The sequence below is a fragment of the Zingiber officinale genome, chromosome 6B, assembly GCF_018446385.1.
Source record: "Zingiber officinale cultivar Zhangliang chromosome 6B, Zo_v1.1, whole genome shotgun sequence".
Taxonomy (NCBI): Eukaryota; Viridiplantae; Streptophyta; class Magnoliopsida; order Zingiberales; family Zingiberaceae; genus Zingiber; species Zingiber officinale.
The window spans coordinates 124,360,707-124,383,039 of NC_055996.1; the positions used below are offsets into that span (position 1 = coordinate 124,360,707).

At 35.3% G+C, this 22,333-nt stretch overlaps 1 protein-coding gene across 2 annotated transcripts; it reads left to right on the forward strand.

Annotated features, from left to right (window-relative positions):
• The first annotated feature begins 2,835 nt into the window (after window positions 1–2,835).
• LOC121990631 (NAC domain-containing protein 71-like) lies at window positions 2,836–4,508 on the forward strand. Of its 2 annotated transcripts, XM_042544732.1 has the most exons (5): window positions 2,836–3,069; window positions 3,205–3,356; window positions 3,430–3,707; window positions 3,770–4,160; window positions 4,248–4,508. In XM_042544732.1, exons 1-5 carry the CDS (start codon window positions 2,972–2,974, stop codon window positions 4,349–4,351), a joined length of 1,023 nt encoding a protein of 340 aa, XP_042400666.1. In that variant the 5' UTR covers window positions 2,836–2,971; the 3' UTR covers window positions 4,352–4,508. The 2 variants fall into 2 exon arrangements, with proteins under 2 accessions (XP_042400666.1, XP_042400667.1); XM_042544733.1 differs by having other exon boundaries at window positions 2,836–3,356.
• Window positions 4,509–22,333: the final 17,825 nt, after the last annotated feature.

Consider the following 22,333-nt stretch of genomic DNA (forward strand, 5'->3'; position numbering starts at 1 on the left):
CAGATTGATCTTCAAATGTTTCAGTTTATCAAATAATTTTGGCCAAAATAATGGGATTTGATAGATTAAATCATTTATTTTAATTTTAAAAAATAAAAATAAAATAGATACATAGATTGATTTCTATTTTAGAATTCAATAATATCTTATTTGTGAAAGTTTATATTATAAAATTTAGAAAAAAATAATAAATAGTAAAATATATGTGTCACAGTCTCATGCCAGTCCAATAAAAAATTAAACTAGATATATATTTGTCATTTTAATTGATTTATTAAACAAGTTTAATCAATGCAGCTTCATCAATAAAAACTCATGGCTCTATAACCAAAATAAATAAATTAAAACACTAATTTTTCATCCCATAAATTTATTGATAAAAAATAATAAAGTTATGATGGAGTCAACTAAGTCGTAACCCCTTAGAACCCCTTTAATTAGAGGTCATATAATCAACCTTACATTTGACGGAAGAATTGTACGCTATGCATATAATTTTTAATTACAAAATTAATTATATTCTTTTATTCAATATTCATTATTTTTTATAAGAAATATAATTTTATATTATTATAAAGTGACATAAATATCCTATGATTTCTATCGGTGACAGTGACTGATGGTCGACAGCTGTGATCGACAACGACAGCGATTGGTTAGAATATGGGTATATTTGACATATTAAATCATAGAATTGAAATATAATCCAGATTAAATGCTATTAGAACATCCATAATACATCATTGTTATAACATCCACCATCTCATCAAAAAGTCTGGAGTCCACTGTCACATCACAGTTATAACAACATATCTCTTTCACTCACATTTCTTTTAATATTAACACTCATTATTTATGAGTCTCACATTTCACTCAATGGAGAGAATATTAGAGAGTAGAATTGAAAAGTCTAGTAAGTTAGAATGAAAATATGCATGCGTACACATTAATAGGTATTTATAGATGAAATTTTACACTAGTCGTTAAAAATTAATCGTTAAAAAACTAACTGTTTTATTCAATTTTAAAATTTAAAATTTATAATTTTTTAATAAATAAAATAAAAAAATTATAAATTTTATTACTTTGTGTGAACGCGTTCAAGAAAAGGGGTATTGTAACACCCTTTTACAAATACGCAATACTTTAAATAGTAAAGGGGTGTTATAAGAGCATCCACACCAGATTCTCTATCCAAAATGCATAATTTAGGGTAAAAAAGTTACTTTATTAAATTTGGATATCTATTTTTCAAAATATCATATATCAGCTTCCCTATTTCTTCTCTCTCCTCTATAATGTTTAGGGAATGGAATCCATTCCCTAAATTTAGAGAAGTACTGTTCATAAATGTATAATTTAGAGAATGGATAGGGTAACTGATGTAAAGATTTTTTAGCTACCCTATCTAAAATTTAAGGTAAAATATTTAAATAAGGTATCTGATGCAGATGCTCTTAACCCCAATGACATCTGTATTACAGATGTTCTTAGCTTTGTAATCTATATTATAAAAATTTATTAATTTTTATAATTATGATTACATTTCATTATATTGTAATTTTAAAATTATATTAAATAAAATAATTAATTTTATAATATAATCTTGATTATATTACTGATTACTCTAATTCCGATTGATTGATTATGAGAAAAGAAGATGGGCCCCGTTAGGGTGCAACGGAAAAATATTTTGGTAATTACAGGTATTTATGGATCGATTTTTACCTGCGGGGTATTTGAATTAATTTTTTTTAAGTCGGAAGGCCATACTAGAACTCTGACTACAAAGAATGGAACCGTTCGCACTAATGAATTTACCCAAGTGAAAAACAACCGAAATGCGTTGGGCGTTCCATCACTTCTTCCTCGTTATCTTATCCTCAAAAGTAGCGACTACCACTTTCGGCAACTTAATTTGTCTCTTTCGCCATTAATTTTTGCCTTCTTAGCTTCTTCTCCTTCTTTGCTCCCTGTAACTCAAAGTAAACGATCGGAGCACTGTTGAAAAAGAAAAATGCAGCGTCCGCTCCCCACAGTCGTTCGCTTTATGCCCTTTCCTACTCCTTCCTCGTCTCCGATTAAAGTTGATGACGAAGCAGCCATCTGAGTCCAAAAAAGCATGCTCCAACTGCTGCTGCCGACGTACGCGATCCGATCATATGAATCACTACCAGAAGAACAGTACTGCGCGAATCATTGTGTTTTTGTTCCCTCAGTCATTCATTTTCTTAACGATGACTGTATACATGATCAACAAGACTTGATCACTTTTCGCTGGCAGAGAATAAGTTCTGGTGAATTAAAAATATGTGCAATGATAAGCATTGGTGAGAATGTTTTAGCTTTTATAAGAATTTTGTCAGTGATCTTTTAGTACATTCCCATGGAGCCATTAGCCTGCAAATTTTCTTTCCTCCAGGCATCCTCCATTCAGATCTCCATCAACGATCGCATACTTTAGTTAATAAAATACAAGCCTTTGGAAAAGGGAGGAAGAAACTCGATGTGAACGCTCATGAATGTTTGTCTACAAAGTCATCCAAAGTTAATGCGTCCATCCTTGTCACTTTATGAATAAGCCGAAGAGGATTAAACAAAGGGGACTTTCGGACATGCTCAGTTGCTGACAGCAACAGAATTTTATCATGAACGGTGACAATATAAAGCTATTGAAGTATAAACTCGACTCGCAATTTTGTGTGTGAATAGTCAAACGGAAAAGAGACCACAAATTCTTTAAATGTTTGGAATAACTTCATGCATACAAAGACAATCTCAACCTTTGCTTGCTTCATTGCTTCTCCTTCCTTCCTCTATAAATAGACATCTCGTCTCTGCTCTTCCACTCTACTCTCTGATAAGTTCCACCTATCTGATAAGTCCTCTCGGTTTTGGCATCCCATTGAACTTGTAGCTTGAAATAGAAAACCGTCTGTTGCAGATTTCTAAGAACAATTATCAGAGGTTTATGAGAAGATCAATGATTTTGACCTATAAGAGTTCTACACTTTGGAAGCTGTGTTCAGAGAAAAGGTTTTATTTTTGGATATTCAACACTTTAAATAGGTACACTTCGTCAAGGGCGATCCGGCTTCCATGTTTTTGAGGGAAGCAAATCTTCGTTTTCTGATCAATTTTATCATATAATCGAATTTTTAAAGAGTGCTTTGTTTTATCATCTTCATAACTGCACAAAATGAGTTCTATGCTGCTGCCACCCGGTTTTCGATTCCATCCAACCGACGAAGAGTTGATCGATTACTATCTGAAGAGGAAAGTGAATGGGCTTAAGATCGAGCTTGAAGTTATTCCAGTGATTGATTTATGCAAGTTTGATCCATGGGAGCTACCAGGTAATTTACTGATGACTGCATGCTTTCACTCGGGTTGTTTCAATTTCAGTGTGCTTGATTTCATCATTTTCAGATAAATCGTTTCTCCCTAGAAAAGACATGGAATGGTTCTTCTTTTATCCACACAACCGCAAATACCCAAATGGTTCCCGCACCAACAGAGCTACAGTTTCTGGGTACTGGAAGGCCACTGGGAAAGACAGAAAGATAAGCTGCGAATCTTGTGTGTTTGGGCTGAGGAAGACTCTTGTTTTCTATCTGGGGCGAGCTCCCGGGGGAGAAAGAACTGACTGGATCATGCACGAGCACCGCCTTTGCGAAGATCTTCCCAATGGAACTACTAACTTTGTGGTAAAACACTGAATAAGATATCGCATGATTCTTGCAGTCGCTAATTGTTCTCATCTTACTAGGGAGATTTTGCCTTGTGCCGGGTGATGAAGAGAAATGGAAGATGCAACTCTCCTGCCATGTACTCCGACTTCAAACACAAAAGAAACTTGGAAGAGGTTTATGATTGCACGGAAGAGAGCTCATCTCTTGATCCTTTTCAGAGAAGCAGTGGAACAGTTTCTTGTCTCAAATCGCCAAGCTTTTGTGATCAGTTCCAGAGTCCACGAGCAGCAGGCCCATCATTTAATCAGCTCGCAGTTCCATCTCAAATCGATCACATAGATGGAGCTTTATTTCCCGGTGACCATGGCGCCAAATATTTGCCATGTTTCACGAGTTGGGAAGACATCACCTTTCAGAGCCTCAGATTGGATTCAGCAAACTATCTGAGTGCATCGTCCAGTGGAATTGGTATTAAGTCCATATCGTCTTTCTTCATTTAATAGTGTTTATCAGTTGGAAATGGTTTTTCTAGTTGCTGATATCCTCTGAAAACAGGTGCTGAAGCCTCCGATGGAACAGTGACCCCGATTTGTAGGCAGGCAAGTGGAGAAGAAACCAACTTATGGTTCTCGGAAGAGAACGTGATGATGGTGATCTGATGGAAAAACTGGAGAAGACAAAATATTTGTATGAAGTATATAATAATATTAACACCCATAAGGTTGCAATAGAATCTCCATAGACAACTTGTTGTAATGCCTCTCTAGAAGGAATTGTGAGACTATTGAGTAAAGGTGGAATTACACTGAGCATTAACTCTGTCTTGTTGAAGAATGGTCTCTCGATGTAGTTTTTCGTCTATTATTAGTAGCTTTGGGCATCTTCAATTATCAGAGATCTAAATGTTTTTTTTATAATAATTTTTAATATATCACATCAATATCATATTAAAAATATAAAAACTTACTACTCCTTCTACTATTAAAAAAAATCTATCTATAATTTTATAATTTTGTTATGAACCATATTATCAAGTAGCACATCTTTATTTTAAATGATCTCATCCACATTACTAATTTTGTAAAAAATAAGTTTAAAATTTTACTACTATTGTTAAGTAAAAAATAAGTTTAAAATTTTACTACTATTGTTAAAATAAAACATCAAACCTAGCATCCATAATAATTCAAATTTTTTCATTTTACAAACTTTTCAAAGTCTTACGTTATATTGAAGATGCCCTCAGTGCGGCAAGATTATAGGTTTACTGACGTGGATCACTATTACTAGTTAATTGAAAATATTAGCTCTGGAGCTATGGTACTATGGTACAATATTCAGGTTGTCACTTAAGTATATGTGATTCAATCTTCAATTATGACATTTTATAAAAAAATTTCCTCCAAATAGGACGTGCAACCAATGGATGATGGGCTTGTGAGCTGCCCACTGCACCCTTCCCAAGTTACTCGGTGGTCGATGAAAAAAATCAATGGGACTAAGTTAGTCATTTCAGAACTAGTCAATAAGGCTAATTGGATTTATCATTATTTTTAGTTAATTAAAAATATTAAGAATAAATTTGGGTCAAACTAGAATGGAGTTAGGGCAATTGAAAATATCAACCGGTACATATAGTCATACTTGCAATGATTTGAGTTGATTAAAATTAAATAAAATAGATGTGTGATGTATATCCAAGTTAATACTTAATTTTGTTTATAGATGTGTGAAAATATTTTTGTGTTTATTTTTTTTTCTTTTCTTTTTTTGAAATGTTTCTACATTGGTGGTATCTCATTGCAACCACCTAGAAGGGTTGAGATGACGAATTATATAGTTCTTGTACCTTTTTGGGTTGGCTGATGCATTCCTTCGAGTTACTATCATTGACGTACGATCATCCATTTATCTAGACACCCCTAAGAGCATCTATAATATAAATATTAAAGGGTGTTATAACAACCCTCTTACTGTTAAAAGTATTAGGAAGGGGGGTGTTATAACACCCTTTGCTTGAACGCATTCAAGACTTTGAACATGTTCAAGCTGTAGAAGGTAATACCGTTTTGCCATAACGATTCATCCCATCAAATGAGTACATATACAAGAGAGTTTCTTGTCTTACAAGAAATAATATTATATTATATTCTAAATTATCTAAAATATAATATTCTAGATTATACACAGCTTCTATAATTTGAATATACAGCTTGCACTTTCTATATTCTATACTCCCCCTCAAGTTGGTGCATAGATGTCTATCATGCCCAACTTGTCAACTGAACTGTCAAACACTTTTTAAGATACCCTTTTAGTGAGAACATCAGCTAATTGCTCCTTTGAAATTACGAATGGAAAACAAATAGCTTTTTTGTCAAGATTTTCTTTAATAAAATGGCAGTCAACCTACACATGCTTTGTTCGATCATGCTGAACTGGGGGGTATGTGCAATTTGAATAGCAGCTGTATTATCACAATTTAGATCCATAGACCTTTGAAGCTTAAAACTCAATTCCTTCAGGACATTACGAATCCACAACATTTCACAAACTCCATGAGTCATACCTCGAAATTCGGCTTTTGCACTTGATCTAGCAACAATTTTTTATTTTACTACGCCAAGTTACAAGGTTCCCATCCACAAAAGTGAAGTAACCTGATATAGAGCATCTATCAGTTTTATCACCGACCCAATCTGCATCTATGTACCAACAACTTCCAATGTATCATTTTTTTCTAAATAATAATCCTTTACCAGGTTCCATCTTCAGATATCTCAAGATACGAAAGACTACATCCATATGCTCTTCACTCGGACAATGCATAAACTGACTAACAACACTTACAGCGTAAGCAATATCAGGTCTCGTATGAGAAAGATAAATTAACCTTCCTACAAGATGTTGATACCTCCCTTTATCGGTAGGAACTTGATCAGGGAGAATAGTGAGTCCATGATTCACCTCAATAAGCGTCTCCATCGGCTTGCAGTCTAACATCCTTGTTTCAGTGTGCAGATCAAGAACATACTTCCTTTGTGAAAGTGAAATTCCTTCAATCGACCTTGCAACTTCAATACCCAGAAAATACTTCAATTGTCCGAGATCATTCATTTCAAATTATTTCGACAATTTTTTTTTCAAATCATTTATTTCTTTTGAATCATCTCCTGTAACAATCATGTCATCAACATACACAATTAGAGTTGTAATCTTACCATTCTTGTGTTTGATAAACAAGGTATTGTGAGAATTGCTTTATTTGTACCCAAAGGCTCTCATGGACTTCGAAAATCTTCCAAACCAAGCTCTGGGAGACTGTTTCAGGCCATGCAAGGACTTCTTCAATTTACACACCTTACCAACTTCTCTTGTCTTATTCTTCATGCCAGGGGGTACATCCATATATACTTCTTCCTCCAAATCTCCATTGAGAAATGCATTCTTCACATCAAGCTGGTGCAAAGGCCAATCTTTTATTTGCTGCAAGTGAAATTAAAATTTGGACAGTATTGATTTTCACTACAGGTGCGAAAGTCTCCTCATAATCAATTCCATAGCGCTGTGTATACCCCTTGGCAACCAATCTTGCTTTGTATCTATCAATTGTTCCATCTGCATAAAGCTTCACATTAAACACCCAATGACATCCTACAGTCTTCTTTCCAACAGGCTTACCTACTACCTCCCATGTAACATTCCTTTGAAGAGCCTCTAATTTTTCATTCATTGTTGTTGTTCATTTTGGATCCTTCAATGCATCATGCACGTTACTAGGAATAGATACAGTAGATAATTGATTAATAACAAGTGCATGTGACTTAGAAAGTCTATGGTGAGATATAAAGTTAGCTATAGGGTATTTAGCTTGGGCTTTGGTGTCTGGTTCATATTACTTTTTAGGAACTCCCTTAGTAACCCTTTGTGATTTCCTAGGTTCAACACTTTCTAACCTAGAAGACTTATTAAAGATTAAAGGTTCCTGAGGTGGATAATTCTGAGTAAGATTTTCAGTTATTGATGTAGAAGGGGGGATGTCATGAGTTTCAAATATATCCTGATCATTTGTTTCTGTCTCATGAGGGAATTGATTGTCAGGAACCAAGTGATCGATTGTCTGCTCATTGGACTTATTTATCTCTCGAGATAAGTTATTCTCTACTGCTACTAGAACAGTCTTAGCTATTGCAGGAACTTCAAATTATTCCTCCAAGTATTCCAATTCTTCAAAGACATCAATATTATAAATATGACAATGATTCCCTTCACTACCGCCCTCCCCTTGAAGAGAAGACTTGGAAACTCCCCTGCGTAATATGACTCAGATTCATGAAACGAGACATCAAGAGAGATGTGCATTTTGTCAGTGAGTGGATTGTAACATCTGTACCCTTTTTGGAACTCTACATAACCCACAAAAATACATTTCTTCGCACAAGGATCAAGCTTACTTCGTTGTGATTTTGGTATGTGTACATAAGCGGTGCACCCAAACACTCGAGGCTCCAAATTAGGCATAAAAGGGATGGTCAAAAGTGTATGAAGCTTCTGATGAGGATTCTTGAACTCAATTACTCGTGAGGGAGGTACAGTTAATAACATATGCCGCTGATTTCACTACTTCACCCCAATACTATCGAGGTACATTCATACCAAACAGGGAAGCACGAACAACTTCTAACAATTGTCTGTTCTTTCGTTCCGCTAAACCATTCTATTGAGGAGTACCATAATTGAAGGTTTGATGACGAATTCCATTCGATCAACAAAACTCAGTCATAAGGCTATTCACAAACTCTCCACCATTGTCAGATTGAAAAACTCTGATGAATTGTTGGTACTATGTCGCCACCATCTTGTAAAACTCAGTAAATATCTCAAATACATCACTCTTACGTTTAAGTAATGACACCCAGGTCATGCAAGTAAAATTATCAATAAATGTTACATAATACTAAGCTCCAAAAAATGAAAAAAATTTTGCAGGTCCCCAAACATCAAAGTGAATTTTCATAAATGGAATAGGACATCTATTAATACTTGGTGTATATGAAATACGGTGGCTTTTGGCCAATTCACAAATGTCATAATGAAATTCTGAATCATTAACAACTGAAAACAAATGGGGTTTTAACTTCTTAAGATAGCTAAAGGACAAATGTCCTAAACGTCAATGTCATAACCACACCATTTCCTTTTCATTATCGACCCTTATGACCTGATTAGCTTGTCCCAAAAGATGCTTGCAGTTCTCCCAGTCTCAATTCGATCCAAGTAGTACAATTTCCCCCTTCTAACACCATAACCAATAATCTTTCAAGTCAGAATATCCTGAAACACACAGAAAGATGGATAAAATGTCATAATACATGCAAGTTTTAGAATAATTTGACAGACAGACAATAGGTTATAAGATAGAGATGGAACAACTAAGACAGATTCAAGAGTTAGGGTATCAGATAACTCAATAAAACCTTCTCTGCTAACAAGAGTTAGAGTACCATCAACAGTAGAGACAGAATTTTGAGGGGAAGCTCTAAAATTTTTCACAAGGTTCGGGTTGTTTGTCATATGATCAGATGCACCTGAATCAATTATCCATGTACTATTCGAAATAACTATATCATTCATACCTGATTGTGCTACATTAGCAGAAGCACTATTAAGATGTTCATTCCCAATAGTAGTAATGGCCACCTTGCTGATATTCTTTCATGGCTTCTTGGTGAAGTCCCGCCAATCAGGATACCCAATTACTTTATAACATCTTTCCTTGATATGGCATAATTCTCCACAAACATTACACTTCTTATTTGCATATGGATTTGATTTACCTATAGGACGACGAGAAGGAGGACCATAAAAAATTGGCGGAGCAACTTCTCTTCTCTGAACAGAAAAAACAGAGGATTCAGTAGATACCGGACGTCCCATAGCTTGTTTCTCATATTGCACCTTGTGAATGTAAACATAACTCTGCTCCAGGGAGAATTTAGATTCCTTGCGTAGGATCTCTCCACGCACCTGATCATATTCCGAATCTAGTCCACTCAAAAACATATGAACATGCAATTGAGACAACATTGAAGTCTCATGGACTACAGCTGCAACATCATTATTCTGAGAGACCACCCTTTGATCGATCTCCTGGAACATGGTCACCAATTTGAAGTAGGTGGGAAGAGGTCGACCATTCTACTTTGCTTCAAAGCACTTCTTGTTCAATTCAAAGATTCGAGTTTCGTCAGAATCATCATAAAATATTTTCTCCACAGCTTCCCAAATATCTTTTACAGTAGGAAGACGAATATAGTAGGAAGACGAATATATTGGTTCATAAGAGAGGTCTCAATGGAATCAATAAACCAACTTTTTACCTTTTCATTATATGTCGCCCAAACTTCATATCTTGGAGAATTCATATGTGGTTCAGATTTTTTGTCAGCTAAATAACCTATCTTTCCTCGTGCTCCAATACACACCACATGAGGGGAGCCCATATGGTGTAGTTGGATTCATCCAACAAAATAGTTTTTGGAAACGCAGAGTTGTCTAGTTGGGTGTAGTGATGAATGACTTGTGAGGATGATTGAGTATCATCAATTACAGATCCATCCATTGAGGAATTCAGGTTTGAGATTCAAGGATTTAGGGATTAGGGAAAAGAAAAAAGGAAAAAAAAATTCAAAACAAGTTCAAAGAATTGAACTTGGGATTTGGGGCTCTGATACCATGTAGAAGGTAATATTATTTTTCCATAACGATTCATCCCATCAAATGAGTACATATACAAGAGGGTTTCTTATCTTACAAGAAATAATATTATAGTATATTCTAGATTACCTAAAATAGAATATTCTAAATTATACAGCTTCTATTATTTGAATATATAGCTTGCACTTTCTATATTCTATACAAGCAAAGGTGGGTTGGGTCAGCCCTTGACTGGCTCACCTCATATGTATATATTTTTTTTAGTTTTTAAATTTTATTTATTAAAAAATTATAAATTTTAAAAATATAAGTTTATTATTAAAAATAATAATAATTTAAATATTTTAAAACATATTTAAAATATATTTATTTAATATAATATAATTTTAAGATGATTGAGTGCATGTTAATATTAAAAGGAATATGGATGAAAGAAGAATATTGTTATAATAATGAGTATGTGGCAGTGGACCTCATGCTTTTTGATGAGGTAATGAATACTATAACAATGTAGCGTTATAGATACCCTTAGGAATGCCTACTCTTTGAAGTAAATTATTTATCAACAATCATTTTTTAGGATATAATGACTTTTAATTCATGATAAAAACACTTTAAATTTTGAGTTCACGTAAACTTTAAATGGCCTGAAACTCTTAGAGAGGAGAAATGAAGGATAAGAGTTGAAGATGATCGATCACTTGAAAGTTGAGTGAGTTGAGAGTGAGATTTTAGATTTTTTTTTTTTTTAGGGGATTAGACTTGAACCAAGCTCATTTGACTTTTCAAATATGCCCCTAATTATTGTTAATTTAAAATCAAGGATGAATGAAGTTTGAACCGTGTCAAACCCAAAGGAGTGTCATTCGACACTTCTAAGTTGTTGCACTTTTTATTATTATTATTTATTTCAAGTGTTTGAGTTTTGTCTAATTAATATTGAATGTGGACCATCTTCGTTTTTTGTTCGCCTATTGAGATAAATTCAAAGCACAACAGATTATGCACACTTACAAGTTGACTTCCAAAATATCTATCCCCATTGAAATTCAAACCTTACGTTATTTGATCCCTGAAGTGTTCTACCACTATTTATTTATTGGTTTTTTTTAACATTGTCATTTGCTACTATTTGTATGGGTCAGGGAGGGGAGGAGGGCTCAAACTCCTATATCTCTTCTAAAACAAAAAAAAAAACTACGTTAGGTAATGTTTAACATGAGATGACTAACTATTCATCTAGGAAATCAAGTATGTCAAGTTAAGTAGGTTAAGAAAGGACTGGATACTTAGCCAGGAAGTCTTAACTGGAGGTTAGGTAACGAGAAGTCCTAACGAGAGGTTAGACAACGGAAAATCCTAACTGGAGATTAGACAATGAGAAATCCTAACTGGAGGTTAGGCAGTGAAAAATCCTAACTAGAAGTTACGGTACCATAAGTGCACGGTTATGTTGTTAGTAATAAAAAATATTGAACTTACAAGGATTGAGTTAAGACTAGAGACTTATCATGGTGAATTAGCTAAACAATCAATTGTTATGAATTGATACACTAAAATAAAGAGAGAAGAGAATTAAGAAGAAGAATTGGTTGAGAAAATTGGTCAAGGAAAGTGTTTTAGGAGTTCAGTTTCGTTGTGACGCTAATTAATGTACTAATAATTGTCCATCTCTCATCCTCTATCCTTATGCGTACGTAGGAAGTCTAACTAAATACTGGCATTACCCTACAACAGTCATGTCGAAGTGATATCCTTATTAGCATCCGATACAACTAAGTAGAAGAGGTAACCTACGAAGGTCGGTTAAAGGGATACCCTTATCACTATAACCCCTGGTCATACATTTTTTAGATTACACAGGACACTTATTAATAGAGAATTAAAGAAAATCCATTAAGCATAATTAGATGTTTTATTGAGAATTGTCCTCCCTTTCAAAGTGTACTTTAAATGTCTGGTTAAAAGGGATATCCTCGTCACTAAAGCCCTCGGTCATACAATCTAGAGTATCCCTTCTACGGGATGAATAAATCAATATAATCATCCAATTAAACATAAGATTTAAGCACAAATTGTTCACACACACATTTAATCAAATATATACAAGGCATAAACATGTCATATGGATAGGAAATTAGCAAATTTAAAGAGGTTACATCAATTACACATCACAACTACTCTCTTAATTTTAAACAAATGAATCTACTCCATACTAAGAGGAGATGAATCCAAAGACATGATAATTGCAAGCTTTAAATCCAAATCTAAGAAAAAGAAGGAAGAAAGCTTAGCCAATGCAACGAAAGGTCTTCGGATCCAATCATATGCTTTTGAAGATGGAGAGGGTGGAAACAGCTTCAGATTGTTAATAGGAGTGCGGATGATGAGCAAATCTCGATCAAAATCAATCTCCCCTAAAGGGAAAAACTTCCTCCCCTTTCAAAGGGGGAAGAACACCCTTTTTATAAGCAGGGAACGACCCTTGCTCGGGTCGTGTCACGGTCGTGCCTCTAGGCATGGCCAGAGTGTGAAGGGGCTCGAATGGAGAGGTACTACCATGTAATTTTACACGACCACCCTATGAATAGGCTCTGGATGAGGGATACCGTCATGTGATTTCATATGGCTTGCCCTGGAATGCTCTCTAGTGAAGGGGCACTACCGTGCCTCAAGGCACGATTGAGCTTTGATTGCTCTCGGGTGAGGGGATATGATCGTGCCAAGGGACATGCCAAAGCTCTACTTCTCTTCTAGGATTGCTCTGAAGCACGCCTTAGTTTTATTTTCACTCTAAAAATGCATCATGTCAAGAAAAAAACAAATACAAGCGGATCTCCAACAAAGAGAGTAATTATGCTGAAAATATGATAAAGAAGAGTGTAATAGCATAGAACATACTCAAAGAATATAAGTGAATGTGCATCAAAGCATACATAAAAGTATATGTAATCTTCACACATCACACCCTAACCTTAAACTTTTGCTTGTCCTCAAGAACAATTCTACAATCTAGACTCATGTGCTAATATAGTACATCATAATCTCTAGTGAATCAATCCAACTCTATCAATTAGTTTTATTTGAGTATGATCATAAAGTAACCTAAGTGTAGCCTAAATATAAGTTCTTGTGCACAACGCGATGAGTGACTTAAGCTTTTCAAGTTTCAATCCCTAATCTTAGTTAAGTCATCATCTAACTAAATTTCTTATGTTCCTGGTGATAGACACTTACCTGCCACACAATTGATTCATTTTTCTCAATCTACCTAAGGTTTTAAAGGTGTACTTGATATCAAAAGAAATATAGCAGTTATTTCTCCAGTAATCTAACTCAGTCTCAAAAAGGTAACTTGCTAAGGTCTTAAAGGTATACTTGGTATCAAAGGAAACATAGCAGTTATTTTCCAGTAATCTAATTCAGTTTCAAAGGGATAACTTGCTAGTTTTCACTAATGAAACTATTTTTTATATCCCTTATTCTATTTTTTTCTCGCAAAATAATTATATTATGCAACACTTGATCTTTTTTTTTTCTGGTGCTTTAGATGTAGCACTAACAATTGTAGGGATGTTTTAATTTTTCCAAGCGAGCTTATATGACTCGAGCATCATCTAGTAACCAAGATGTAATTTAAGAAATCACCATGAAAATCTAAGTATTAAATAAGTTTGATGAATTATGACTATTTTCGGAATTATCTACTATTCAACTTAGGCAAAGTGAAATAAAATCCTTAAAATTAGGCTAATACTCAATTTTTTTCTCAATACAACACAATGCTCACTTCATGCTACACTATTTCTCACAACTGTAGAAATGAACGTGCTAACAATTTTCCTATCAGAGAAGTCAACAATAAGGTGAAGATTGATGTTCTTACATGCGACAGAGACAACTATTTTAAACAAGCAAAACAACCAAAGTAACTGAAGAAAACTACAATCAAAATGAAAATTAACATGAAAACAAGCAAAATGTAATTGAAATGAACTAACATGCAAAGAAAGTAAGTCTATGTACAACTCCCCCATATTTAAATTTTTCATCATCCCGATGAAATCAATATGGTGGAAGAGGAGGGTAATCGAGGAAGTCTAGAAGGGTAGAAAAGATTCAATAAACCACTTCTTTCTATTGCTCAAGAACTTATGATACTTATACATGGTATCGATTTTAATGTGAATTTGTCTTATAACTCTCCTAAAATCCTCATTTAACTTCATTTTCCCCCTCTGGGCATACATATAATCAGTTATTTTCTTAAATAATTCCTTCTCATTCTTAAAATAGTCTCGCAAATATTAAAATTATTCATCCGACAAATATTTTTATCTCTTCAACAGATCATTATGTAAAGCAAGATCATAATAAAGGGTGTCTAAGATAGGGTGAAACTTATAGAAATTAAATCTAGTGAGATCCCGACTACTTGAAGGAATATCTATGGAGGCTAGTATAGGAGAGGGAATGGATTATTTATTGGCATTAGACAAAAGCCAATTTTCTTTAATGCGAATGGTGGTTAAATCAGGATTTGGAAATCATCAAGGGAAATTATTTTTCAAAATAATACAATAGCCATAACCATCTTATCGTATCATATGTATTATCAAACATGTGTTTAAATCAACCCAGGGGGCATTATCCACCATTTCTAGACATTCAAGATCACAACCTAGTACTACCGTAATGTAAGTGAGCAACCCTCCTAAAATAATAGGACTAGTGGCAGGAAATTTTCTTAATTTCATAAGGTGCTTCAAAAAATGAAATCCCGTGTTAATCGGAATATTTTCCACCATCGCTTATAAATAATATAATTCAAATAGTTTTATTATTCCTTCACTATCAACTTGTCCAAATATTATATTCCTTATAACCAAATGAAGATAATGAAAAATTAGATTATTGATATTAGTAGCCTTCGAAGAGTATGGATCAAAAATAGATTTACCACTAATTGATCCCCATACATTTGAACTATTGAACATAGGAAGTATTATTTGTGTTTCATCACATGGAAATTCAAAACATGTATTAAAATCATCAATGGATCATTCATAGTTATCATTAAACAATCGAAATGTAATTTCCCCCTTCTCGAGCATTTTGGAAATTAATGAAGCTTAAAATTTCTAAAACTATCTTAGGATATGTTGGATATCTCATGCACATAAAGTTATTCCATCATATTCTCCCAATAAGCCAATCAACATTATTCTTGAAACCTAGAACATCTAAGGTTTCATAGTCCAAATGTTTAGTGCATAAAATAGAACATTTCAATAATGAATCATATCGATGTTTTTAATTATCATTATCAAAAATAATACCGAAGTTATTAGATAAACCTTTGTGTTGGTGTAGGGAGCACCAGACGATTAAATCTATATTTTGATTATGGCAAAGGGTTCAAAAGTTAAGATGTCTTGTTATCTAATAAGTGTGAATGAGCTTGCAGGAAAGTCTTAAGTGTTCTTAGGCAAAAGTCCTAGTGGATTCTAGGTAGATGGAAAGTCTTGGCTGCGGTTGGGTCACGAAGACCTGGTCCGGGGGATTGGACAAAGTCTTAGCGGGTTGAACACTTTGGGTAAAATTTTAGAGTCGGAGACTCTAGGTGAAAATCCTGGTGGTTGCGGACCAGGTGAAATTCTAGACGGGTCATGGAGCAAATGTTCAGCATGAAGACCTAAAGTCTTGAACGCTGAGCAAAAGTCCAGAAGGTCTAGAAGACCGGTCTGGCAAAAGGTAAACTCTCTTGAGAGTAGTAGGTGAGAACGCATTCCCCGAAAGAGAGAACAATAGGCGTCAGTTCGACCTACGATTTTCAGGAAATCCGAAAGTCAGAACTAGACAATCCTAAGACTATCAAAACTTATTTTTCCTTCACATGTTATCTGCCTATTTTTTAAACTCTGTTTTACAAAAAAATGATACTTTTGCAGGTTGAAGAGTCGACCTTTATTGGTCAACTGAATCATTGGATCAGTCGACCATACCTCTAAGGAAATAGATCAGATTTTCGACGAGTTTGTTGGGTTCGACCAAGGATCGGTCGATCAAATAGTGGGTTCAATTGATCGAACCGTGGATAGGTGTCGAAGTGGTCAGGCCAAGTTGATCAGATTAGATAAGTCGGGGATCATCAATAGATCAGTCGACCAAACGGAGGGATCGATCGACTGAATGAAGACTCTTATCTGAGCAACAGCATTTGGACGAAAAGCCGGGCAAGTTCAGCAGGTTCGATCGACTGAACACTGGATTGGTCGACTGATCAGCGTCGAGTTAAACCTAATCTCGAGATCATGGATCCGAATCAGGTCTAGCTTGGTTGTAAAAAGGAGTCTCGACCAGCACTTCAAAAACACTTAAACTGAACATCTTCTACTTCCTTGTGTGCTGCTCCGAGACAATTCAACGACGTCCAAACGCTGCTCCGACAATCGTCGATTGCTAATCCTTTTTGTCAGTAAACTTTGTTTTTAATTTCAATACTTGTACTCACCATCTCTATAAATATTTTTTGAATTTATAGTGATTACCCAATGAAAGCGATCGACGATCGCAACCTTGGAGTAGGAGTCATCACTGGCTTCGAATCAAATAACCAAAAGTATTAGCGATTGCTTTATTTGTTTATTTATTTCAGCTGTGTTTTATTTTGTCTATTTTCTAAAAACGTGAAAAAATCACGAGTGCTATTCACCCCTCTAGCGTGCATCGATCCTACACTTTGAAGCGTGCATTTGATTCTCCCAAAGATTCAATTTTTTCCTTGCCCTTGCTTGTTAGAATGTCTTCCTTCTTGGAGCTAAATCTGTTTTTTAGTCGGTTCAACATCATGGGAGAAGATGAAGAGTTCCAATAAATAAGTCATGGAGAAAAGTAAGGTGTGTGTTTCAAACGTCGACATGCCTTATGCAGCAAAGGTTAAATTGGGCTTGAGCCATTGTAGCATTAAGTGACACAACCGTGTTAAACAACACGGTCATACCATGTTGGTTTCGGTTGGGAAGGCACGATTGTGTCATTCTACACGATCATACTGTGTTGGATTCGGTTGGGAAGGCATGATCATGTCATTCTACACGGCCATACCGTGTTGCTATCGGGTGAGTTCACACGGTCGTGTCATTCCGCACGATCACCCCGTGTTGGTTTTGGCCAAAGAGACACGACCCCGGTAGATGTTCTACCCCTCTAGAGATCTTTATTCTTTACAATCCTGAAAATAGAACTAAATATGAATTAGACTCGAGAAAAGCTAACAACTAGGATGAAAAGGAAAATAAAAATGAAGAAACCATTGGGTTACCTCCCAAGCAGCACAACCGCACATGGTTGTGCCCTAGCAATGGTTAAATTGGGCTTGAGCCATTGTAGCATTAAGTGGCACAACCGTGTTAAACAACACGGTCATACCGTGTTGGTTTTGGTTGGGAAGGCACGATTGTGTCATTCTACACGATCATACTGTGTTGGATTCGGTTGGGAAGGCATGATCATGTCATTCTACACGGCCATACCGTGTTGCTATTGGGTGAGTTCACACGGTCGTGTCATTCCGCACGGTCACCCCATGTTAGCTTTGGCCAAAGAGCACGACCCCGGTAGATGTTCTCCCTCTCTAGAGATCTTTATTCTTTATAATCTTGAAAATGGAACTAAATATGAATTAGACTTGAGAAAAGCTAACAACTAGGATGAAAAAGAAAATAAAAATGAAGAAACCATTGGGTTGCCTCTCAAGCAGCACTCATTTAAGGTCACGAGCTTAATCCCTATTATGTTCATTCTAGAGGTAGAGGTTCAGACAAAGATAACCTTTTGTCTCCATTAATTGACATTCCAAGTAATAACTCTTTAATTGCTACCCATTTACTACTTTCCAAACTCCTTACTCCATATATCAACTGCTCCATATGAATATACCTTTTAAACTTTGAATGATCCCGTCCACCATGATTTTAACTTCACAGGGAAAAATTTCAATATTGAGTTGAATAATAATACTAATGTAACATTCGTAAATTTTCTCTCTTCGAAAAGAGCAAAAAGAAATAGAAGAAGAGAATATATATATATATATATAAATAACCCAAGCTGGGATTTGAACCCTAGACCCTTGATTTAAGAGTAGTTTAAGTAGTCATTAGGTGGTGGTAAAACATCACATTGGAAATAGGAAACTATTCATTTTATGTAGGCTATGTGTGAAGAGATGCTTCAACTTCCACTTAGTATAAAAGGGAATGGAAGAGACCAAAAATCTAATTTTTGATTTCCTCTTCTCCTCCCTAGCCGAAATTCCTCTTCTCCTCTTTTTAGTTTTCGGCCAAGAACCTAGGGTTCCAAATTCTAAGTTCTTCAAGAGGAGAATCTAAGAGGAGAGTTTTCACAAGGATTAGTACGTACGGGAAGGGTGACTTAGAGATTAAGGCGTACAAGAGAGGATTATTTTCCCTACACCCTAAAATAGTAAGATCTAGCGAAAGGATGTAAGTACTACTCACCTGCAGTATAAGTTGTTTCGATGATACATGTTGTGATGTGTTTTATGCATGTTAAATAAGATACATGTTGTGTTATATTTTATGCATATTAAAGAAGATACATGTTATGATATGTAAGATGCCCTCTAAAGTTTTGAGATTAAGAGCATGTTTGGAGTATCTTGATTTGCTTTCCATTTAATTTTGAGGCTGAGAAGCATATTCAAGTACCTTAAAGTGCTTCCCTATAAGTATGGGGGATTAAGCGCACATAAGGTGTTTGTTTAAATGACAAGTAAGTGCAAGTATAAGAAAGTAATGTTTAAAAGAAAGTATTTTACTTTAAAGTGACATGTACTAGACACAAGGTCCATGGGTGGGCTCCTAGATCGCCCCTAGGCTCTAGATCGCATAGTAGTACCTTAATAGGTTCGAGATTAGCTACCTCTGATCTTATTAAGGATGCGCGTAAAGTGGCACAATGTCAGACTCAAGCAAGTTTATTATTATTTTAACTGGTTATGTAATATAAAGTTTTCAAACTTTATTGTTTGTCTTAGTCGAAGCCTTCTTAAGTTTGAGAACTTGAGTTATGAAGTGTAGCATGGATAAACTCTATGGTATGGCAAGATTTATGTTTCCATTGCATGTTTACATTGCTAGCATGATTTTAAGTTGTTGTTTTGCATGATAAACCTATTTAAAAATGCATGCCATGTACAGATTTCTGAATTATGCGTTTTAGCGTGAATTACTGTCAAGTACGAGTTTTGTGTTTTTCCCCCAAGCGATTTTGAAAGCATGTTCTTTCTTTTAATGCTTGTTTTGTGAGTAGATGGTACTTACTAAGCATTCACTTATAGATTTGCTTTTCCTTATACTATAGATAAAGGTAAAAGAAAGTTTGAGTAGGAGGAGGCAACAAGAGGGGTGTTTTGTGTGTGTGTGATGGAGCAGTGGAAGGAGATCTGGGAACTTGTTATTGTATGGAGTATGTTAGAACTGGATGCTAAAGTATTTTCTTCTCTTCGTTCTACATGAAATACTATCACTAGTTGTTTAGGATGAATTTATCAGTTTGACAGTAATTAAAGTGGCAAAGAGGGAAGATCTAGGGTCTCCCCAAAGGGGAGGACCCCTCTTCAAGCAATGGAAGAGAACCCTAAACCAAAGATAAGTACCAAGGGAAGAACAACCCCTTTTTGTAGAGTAGGTGTGACCCCCTCACGTGGCCCGTGACACGACCGTGTGGATTCACACGGCCTCGGGCCTCTTCCTCTCGGCCAAGGTGACACGACTTCGCCACGTGGAGCATCCTGGTTGGTTGGCCACGTCACACTCCAGGCGCCCGGAAGGGATCCAGGCGCCCGGAATTTCATATAAAAGAAGGGTCGAGGTGCAGCTTCAAGAACAACAATCATCTAAGCAATCTCCGTGCGACAAGCTGCTAACGACTCAACCCAGAAGTGCTGCAACGACACCCCGACAACCCGGAGCTTCGGATTTAATCTTTTTGTTGTCGGTATAATCTTTTTACAGCTTTGAATTGTAATTAGTTTGTAATACTCTTAACGAACTTATAGTTGTTGCCCACCGAAAGCGATCAAGGATCGCGGGCCTTCGAGTAGGAGTCGTTACAGGCTCCGAACGAAGTAAATCCACTGTGTTCATCTGCTTGTGTTTCTTTCATTTCCGCTGCGTTTTTACTCGAGTGTTTTACGATTTCGATAATCGAACGAAATAGCCACGAGCGCTATTCACCCCCCCCTCTAGCGCTTCTCGATCCAACAATCTGTCACCACATTTTCTGTTCCTTTCTTATCTCTGATTTCTAAATTAAATTCTTGAAGAAACAATATCCATCTAATGAGTCATGGTTTGAAATCTTTCTTACTAAGCAAATACCATATGACCGCGTGATCTGTATAGGCTATCACTTTCGAACTGACAAAGTATGATATAAATGAGACCTGCTTTTCCCCCCTCCCCTGACACTCTCACCTCCCGGCCCCACCCATATTTTGACCTTTATACCCCTTATTCACTCCACGTTTTTTTTCTTCACATTTATATTTCTTTTTTAATCAGTTTTTTTATCAAATTTTTTTAACTGTTTTATTTTTTAATCAGTTTTTTTATCATTTTTTTTATCAAATTTATTTTTTTAAATAATTTTTTATTATATATTTACCATGGTAAATAATATTTATTTAATATTTAAAAAATAATATAATTTTTTAATATTTTATTTATTTTTTAATTATATATTTTCACATTCCACACACTCTCTTCCAGTTCCATCATATTATTTACCTTTATACTATTTTTTTATTTCATTTTTTTTGTTTTTTATTAAGTATTTTTTTCGGCAAGAATATCATATTTGTAATTTGAGATCGGATTCTATACCATCATATTATCATATTCGTGTTTTACTCGTCGCCTTTAGTCCACTACCGGCGACCTCTGGTCGTCGTCCCAACCAAAACTATACCCTAGGAGGAAGGTGAACCCAGGGAGATCGTCATTGACACGATCGACATCGGTATTCGATCGAATCTGAGCAACGACTCAGATCGACGGTGAAGGAAAGTCTGCTCAGATCCGGCCAAATTTTGACGCTGATCGCGCCGATGCGACCTCACTACGTTCACCTTCTCCCTAGGATATAATTTTAATCAAGGCGGCAACCGAGTGCCTCCGACGGTGCCGCCGACGGTGAGCTGAGGTGACGAGTGGGAACAAGAACAGGTGATATTGGAATAGAGGATTCGATCTCTTGTAATCTTTTATTTTTTTAATAGTAGATTTTAGGGGTTATTATTTATAAAAAATTTAAAAGTAAAATAGGGATAAAAAATAAAAAAAAATTGATGAAAAAATAATAAACAAAATTTATTAAAAAAATAAAATTAAAGAAGCAAATAAAATTGAAAAAAAAATAAAGAAGTAAATAAAATTAGAAAAAAAAAATTTGTTATTTAAAGAAGGAGGGGTGAAAAGGTCATTTAACAGAGGAGAGAGAGGGGGGTGGGCTGTCAGAGGGGGTGGGAAAAGCAATTTACATATAAATTTATCAAATACAAAGACTACCTCTAATAATTCTTTTTTTGTAGTAGCATAATTTATCTAGGCATCATCTAAAGTCTTACTAGCATAGTGGATAACATGTAGTTTTTTATCTTTCCTTTGCCCCAATACTGCTCTTACTGCGAAATCGCAGGCATAACACATAATTTTGAACGAAAGTTCCCAATCTTGTGCTTGAATTACTAGGGTGGTAATGAGGGCACTTTTGATTTTCTTAAAAGCTCCCAAGCAGTTTTTATTGAAATAGAATTCTGTATCCTTAATTAGAAGATTGGTCATTGGTTTGGAAATTTTTTAGAAGTCCTTTATAAATCGCCGATAGAATTTGACATA